Here is a 6,966-nt window from a genome sequence, read left to right as displayed (position 1 = left end):
AAAAGGGGCAGCGCGGGGGGGGGGGAGGGGGGGGGGGGGGGGGACCGGGCCATGACCCCTCCCCTGGGGAAAAAAAAAAAAAAGCCCAACAAAAAAAAAAAAAAAAAAAAAAAAAAAAAAAAAAGAAGCTAATCTTTGACCTTAGGTTTGAGACTCATCAGTTAGGAACTATCCTAAAATATTGTATCTATAGGAGCTAGGGTTTGTTGTCTGTTTTGTGTTTTTTTAAACCATTGCTGTATAGAGTCAGCATGACTTGGCCACTCACACAGCAAGATAAAGGAGAGAATATAGGACCAGGAAAGACATGATTACCTTCAACTAGGTTCAAAGACAAGAATGTAAGATATAAGGCAGAGCCAGATGGTATTGATGCTGGGTCAGAGGCAAGAGGAGATAAGACAAGCTTTTGATTGTTACTTGTGTTGAACTTTGCTGCTCATACCAGCTTAAAGCAAAAACCAGGTCCTATGTCCCAGTGAGGGTACCCATCTTAAGGATGTATGGTAATTTTAGAGAAATTTCCTCCTAGTCCTTAGATTTAAACATAATTTTTTTCGTTTTTGTTTTGTTTTTTGAACATAATTTTTTTTAAATTTATTTTTTACTTCTAACCTAATTTTACTCTGTTATTAGATCTCAGGGTTTTCTGGTAACTCACATTATTGTTCATCTTTGTGTCCCCAGAACTTAGCGTATTATATACTTGGCTTACAGTGGATATGCAGAAAACATTTGTAAAAATGAATTGTTTCCATTTTCAGGGCCATTTTCAATTTTCATACAGGGTATTATAAGGATAGTAATCAATGACGTTTATTACTTTGTTTTCTAGCTCAGACCATGACCGACTTCATACCTTGGTAACCGAACACTGTTTTCCAGTAAGTTCTCATCCTTAGAACTGTGGGGTGCCTGATGGACAGATTCTAGATATTATCTCTGGTCTTATCTTCTTTTTTTTTCTTTTTTTTTCTTTTTTTGCTCATCTTCAACTGTCTTGATAGTTATATCTTTCTTTTTTTGAGATGGAGTATCGCTCTTGTTTCCCAGGCTGGAGTGCAATGGTGCGATCTCATCTCACGGAAACCTCCGCCTGCAGGGTTCAAGCGATTTTCCTGCCTCAGCCTCCCGAGTAACTGGGATTACAGGCAGGAGTCACCACGCCCGGCTAATTTTATATTTTTAGTAGAGCCGGGATATCACCATGTTGGCCAGGTTGGTCTCGATCTCTTGACCTTGTGATCTGCCCGCCTCGACCTCCCAAAGTGCTGGGATTACAGGCATGAGCCACCTGGCCCGGCTTGTATGCATGTTTAAAGTAGCTTTAGAATTTCCATTGTGTTGTTTATTCCTTCACTTGTTCTCATATGGGATATTGAGGTTTTTGTTATGAAAACAAATGCTGGGCTGGGTGTGGTGACTCCTGCCTATAATCCCAGCACTTCTGGGAGCCTGAGGCAAGCAGATCACCTGAGGTCAGGAGTTGGAGACCAGTCTGGCCAAGATGGTGAAACTCTGTTTTATTGTTTTGTTTTCATGGAGTTTCCCTCTTGTTGCCCAGGCTGGAGTGCAATGGTGTGATCTCGGCTCACTGACACCTCCGCCTCCCAGGTTCAAGCAATCTTCCCCGCCTCAGCCTCTCAGTAGCTGGGATTACAAAGGCATGCGCCACCACACCCAGCTAATTTTGTATTTTGAGTAGAGACAGGGTTTCTGCATGTTGGTCAGGCTGGTCTCGAACTCCCGACCTCAGGTGATCCACCCGCATTGGTCTCCCAAAGTGCTGAGATTACAGATATGAGCCACCATGCCCAGCCTGGTTTTTCTTGAGAAGGATCAGTTTTGAGAGTGCAGGAAGTTTAAGGCACAGGCTTAAGTTCCATTGCTTGTAGCTGAATGATAATGTCTTGACACAGACTCTGGTAAGGGCTCTGGCAAATGAAAGAAGTCCCTCAACAAGCAGTAATGACACTGCAGGAGCATAGGTCCTGAGGACAGGATAGGGGCCACAGTAGCCCACAGCTCCATATGCCTGCACTATCATGAAGGATTTAACAAGAGTTCATGAGGCTTATATTGAGTGGTAACAGGAGTATGAGGTACTTGGAGGGACCCCCAAGGATAAGAACTTTGCGGTTTAATTAGAGATTCAAGAATTAGAACTTGAGTTTCTATCGGTAGAACTTGAATTTCTATCCATTTTCCCAAGTCTTAACAGTTTAGCCCTCATGGCCCTATAAAATTCCCACTTTTCACTGTTAATAGCTGAGTGGGGGCGGGGGGGAAATATATATATATATATATATATATATATATGCGGTCAACACAAGTACACGCAATAATTGCCAGATTGTGAAAGTATATGGGAGGGATGATGGTGTATGGGGCATGCTGGCAGTTTGGAATGTGGTTTTCACTGATTTGGAGAAGGGGCCTCAAAGAGGAGAGTGGGTCTGAAGTTGTGATTTAGATGAAGAGAAACTTGTCAGGTAAGCTTGAACAATAGTTAAACAAAACTTGGGGAGGTGAGAGAGAAAATAGGCGCAAGAGAGCACATGGTGCGCTGCCTGTTGGCTGTAGTCTTGCAGGAAGTGAGAGCAGTGTGGCAGCGCTGGCTTCCCTAAAGGGATGGAAAAATCCAGTTGAACTTGTTCTCCTTTGCCCTTAGGACATGACCTGGGACATCAAATATAAGACCGTCCGCTGGAGCTTTGTGGAATCTTTAGAGCCCTCCCATGTTGTTCAAGTTCGCTGTTCAAGTATGGTGAACCAGAGCAACATGTACGGCCAGGTCACCGTGCGCATGCACACCCGCCAGGTAGAGTCTTTTCCCAGCTTTTCTCACTCTCGGCTTGGGCACCTCCCTCTAGAGTGCTGGGTATCATTGCCCAGGACTGTAGACACTAACAAAAGGTACACTGTGGTCTGTCTTCCTTGCTGTGCCACTGTCCCCTCCCCACTGTTACATGTTGGCTCTACTAAGACGTGTGAAGATATTCTCTCCCGCCTTCCTGGTGTTTTTTTTAATTTCCTTTTCTATTTTTTGGCATCAGAGAGAATGACATTTTTTTTTTTTTTTTTTCTAAGACATGGTCTCATTCTGTCACCCAGGCTGGAGTGCAGTGATGCGATTGTGGCTCACTGCAGCCTTAACCTCCTGGGCTCAAGCAATCCTCCCACTTCAGCCTCCCAGGTAGTTGGGACTTCAGAGACACACTACCATGCCTGGCTAATTTTTGAATTTTGTAGAGATAGGGTCTTGCCATGTTGCCCAAGCTGGTCTCAGACTCCTGGGCTCAAGTGATCCGCCCACCTTGGCCTCCCAAAGTGCTGGGACTATAGGCATGAGCCATCATGCCCGGCTCCTTCTTGGTCTTAACTCCCCCCTCTCTTTGCCCCCTGTCAAAGAACTTGTAAGAGTAAAGTGTCAGTAGTTGATTAGATAGGCCTAGATTCAGAATTCTGAGATAATTTTTTTCTGCCCATTAAGATTTTTTTTCTGGTTGGGCACACTAACTTATGCCTGTAATCCCAGCACTTTGGGAGACCATGGTGGGCAGATCACTTAAGGTCAGGAGTTCAAGACCAGCCTGGCCAACATGTCGAAACCCTGTCTATACTAAAAATACAAAAATTAGCCCGGCATGATGACGTGTACCTGTAGTACCAGCTACTGAGGAGGCTAAAGCAGGAGAATCGTGAACCTGGGAGATGGAGGTTGCAGTGAGATGATATCACACCACTGCCCTCCAGTCTGGGCAACAGAGCAAGACTCTGTCTCAAAAAAAAAAAGAAAAAGAAAAAGATTTTTCTTATGGTTGTTTCAAAAATGGTTGTGTGGCAGGCTGGGCCTCGTGGCTCACTCCTGTAATCACAGCACTTTGGGAGGCCAAGGTAGGTGGATCACCTGAGGTTAGGAGTTCAAGACAGGCCTGGCCAATATGGTGAAACCCCATCTCTACTAAAAATACTAAAAAAAAATCAGCTGGGCGTGGTGGCACGTGCCTGTAATCCCAGCTCCCAGCTCCTTGGGAGGCTGAAGCAAAAGAATCGCTTGAACCCAGGAGGCGGAGGTTGCAGTGAGCTGAGATCGAGCCACTGCACTCCAGCCAGGGCAACAGAGTGGGACTCTGTCTCAAAATAAAAGGTGTGTGGCAATAAAATGAACAACTCACACACCGAAAAACCTAAGAGGCCAGCTTTGCTTTCATCCTCGTAGACTCTGGCCATCTATGACCGGTTTGGCCGGTTGATGTATGGACAGGAAGATGTACCCAAGGATGTCCTGGAGTATGTTGTATTTGAAAAGCAGTTGGTAAACCCCTATGGAAGCTGGAGAATGCATGGCAAGATCGTTCCCTCATGGGCACCCCCTAAGCAGCCCATCATTAAGGTAAGGTGGCTTGAGTCCTTTAAGAGAGCTGAGGCCGTACTCATGGTCTCCTAAGCCACTCTGTTGGGTTCCACCTAGTGGTGAGAGGGGGTGATGTACCACCGGGAAAGGGAAGGCTTGGTGGGTAGGTGGGTGGGTAGGAGGAGGGATGAAGTTCTTCTGGGTTAGCCATGGACTTGTTTGGTGGGCAACTTGGCATCCTGCTCTTTCAGACGGTGATGATCCCTGGCCCTCAGCTGAAACCAGAAGAAGAATATGAAGAGGCACAAGGAGAGGCCCAGAAGCCTCAGCTAGCCTGATGGCAAAATGACTTCCGGAGTAAAGCCTGGGTAATGAGGTTGCTGGAATCTTTGAAGTCTTCCATCCCTATCATGCAATAGAAAGAACTACCTTTGTTCTCTCCCATCCTGCTCAGGTCTTTTCAGCAGTCTCCTCAACAACCATGCTGATGGCTGGGCCCTAGTAGGTGGCAGGTATAACAGGGCCACGGACCTGGCCCTGTTATACCTGTTTAAATTGTATGTCTAGCTTCTGAGTCTAGATGAAAGACAGCATGTTTCAGAGAACATTGGATACCAGTTTTTCCCACAGCAGGGACTTTGAGAGAGAGAACCAGCAGCATCCTCTTTGTAATCACAGGGCAGGGATCAGAGTTTGAAATAAAACACTGTCAGAGTGTTGGAAAAATTTTGGTGAGTTCTGTACATTTTCCCTGGTTTAGGCTGCGAGTAGACCAGCCTTCAAATGGCAGAAGTGGAAGATGAGCCTACTTGTGAGTGATGGGATTTTAAGGAAATCCATACTTGGAAGGAATAATTCGTGTTTATAAGATATTTAAGAGGGCCTTTTTCGTATACTGACTCACTGATGAATCAGCATTTAAGTTTTATGGAAAAATATAAAGAAATAATTTATCCCTCAGCCTTTGATTGTGTTCTTAATTATTAACTGTATCAGTAAGCATCAGGGGAGGCAGGGGCCATGGATAGGTTGTTACATTTGGAAAATTAATCTGCAGTACTTGGTACCCTGATTTCTAACACCACTTGGAGATGGGGACTCTTCTTTCCCACCCAGTATCAAAGGTGAATGTACAAGAGTATGAACCTGTGTAGAGGAAAATAGGCCAGCCCTGCCTTGTTTCTTAGCTCCAGATGGGCTATTAGAAGGGTGTGGGACCTCACGTGGCCATGTGTCCTGGGTCATCTGAACGTGACAAGAGAAATAACTTTGTTTTGTTTTTTAGAGACGGAGTCTTGCTCTGTTGCCCAGGCTGGAGTACGGTGGCACAATCTCAGCTCACTGCAACCTTTGCTTCCCAGGTTCAAGCTATTATCTTGCCTCAGCTTCCCAATTAGCTGGGACTACAGGCATACGTCACCACGCCTGGCTAATTTTTTTTTTTTTTTTTTTTTTTTAGTAGAGATGGGGTTTCACTATGTGTTGGCCTGGCTGGCCTCGAACTCCTGACCTTAGGTGATCTGCCCAGCTTGGCCTCCCAAAGTGCTGGGATTACAGGCGTGAGCCACTGCGCCCAGCCATTCTTCTCTTTCTCAAGCTTAGAATTTTCTTTGAAGCAGTCTGTTACTTGAAGTAAAGATTAATCTGTACTGACCTTGTCCTGAGAGTAGAGTCCAAAGAACCTGGAATCTGGTCAAGGATAAATAACCTAACTCTCCAGTCTCTATAAAGCTACTATCAGCAAAGTAGCAAACCGGGCTTCACTAGGGAAGATTGATGTTTTTACAGCAACTGGTAAGTGGTTTTTTGTTTGTTTGTTTTTGAGATGGAGTTTCACTGTTGTTGCCCAGGATGGAGTGCAATGCTGCGATCTCTGCTCACTGCAGCCTCCACCTCCCAGGTTCAAGAGGTTCTATTTTCCTACCTCAGCCTCCCAAGCAGCTGGGATTACAGGCATGCACCACCACACTGGCTAATTTTGTATTTTTAGTAGAGACGGGGTTTCACCATGTTGGCCAGGCTGGTCATGAACTCCTGACCTCAGGTGATCCACCTGCCTCGGCCTCCCAAAGTGCTGGGATTACAGGCGCAAGCCACCACTCCTGGCCTGTTAAGTGTTAACTATGGAAATAAAGATATATATGCTTAGGGAAGAGGCAGCCCTGGTGTCTCTGGTCAACCACTCCCATGCTACTTAGTTCCAACCCTTTTGGCTTAAAGCGTGTATTAGTTTGCAGCATTACTGCCTGAGTGAGGTTTGGCCACATCCTATTTGCCTGAGCCCTGGCTTAAGGCAAAACGAGAAGGGAAGTGCTTTGAGCAGGACCCACATCCAGGGAGTATGGAGGAAGGGGAAATAATCCTCACAGGGTAGGGAAGCAAAGAAACAAAAAAACACACACTTAGTAGGCAAACGATACATTGATTCCTTTGAATATGTAAAAACAGTGCTTCAAATAAGCTGTTTCATCCCACTCCCCTGGATATCTCAGGGTTCTCTAGATAATCCTAAATAGCAGCTAAGCAGTAGCTGCCACCAGAGAGCCAGTGGATGAATGCCATTTCCATTTCCCCTTGGGACTAAATCCAGCTGAGCAAATGGGCCCCAG

At 45.6% G+C, this 6,966-nt stretch overlaps 1 protein-coding gene across 1 annotated transcript in view; it reads left to right on the top strand.

Moving 5' to 3' along the window:
* MRPL45 (mitochondrial ribosomal protein L45) overlaps positions 1 to 5,310 on the top strand; it is a 31,510-nt gene extending 26,200 nt beyond the window's left edge. Inside the window, exons 5-8 of the mRNA XM_032279826.1 lie at positions 836 to 884; positions 2,672 to 2,821; positions 4,223 to 4,396; positions 4,609 to 5,310. Coding sequence (XP_032135717.1) covers positions 836 to 884; positions 2,672 to 2,821; positions 4,223 to 4,396; positions 4,609 to 4,695 — 460 coding nt within the window. The 3' untranslated portion in view covers positions 4,696 to 5,310. The remainder of the gene's footprint in view (positions 1 to 835; positions 885 to 2,671; positions 2,822 to 4,222; positions 4,397 to 4,608) is intronic.
* The last annotated feature ends 1,656 nt before the right edge of the window (positions 5,311 to 6,966 follow it).

This window comes from Sapajus apella, unplaced genomic scaffold (assembly GCF_009761245.1).
Source record: "Sapajus apella isolate SASKATOON/1434 unplaced genomic scaffold, GSC_monkey_1.0 scaffold12, whole genome shotgun sequence".
Taxonomy (NCBI): domain Eukaryota; kingdom Metazoa; phylum Chordata; class Mammalia; order Primates; family Cebidae; genus Sapajus; species Sapajus apella.
The sequence above is the reverse complement of the archived record's forward strand: the minus strand, read 5'-3'. Positions and strand labels throughout refer to the sequence as shown.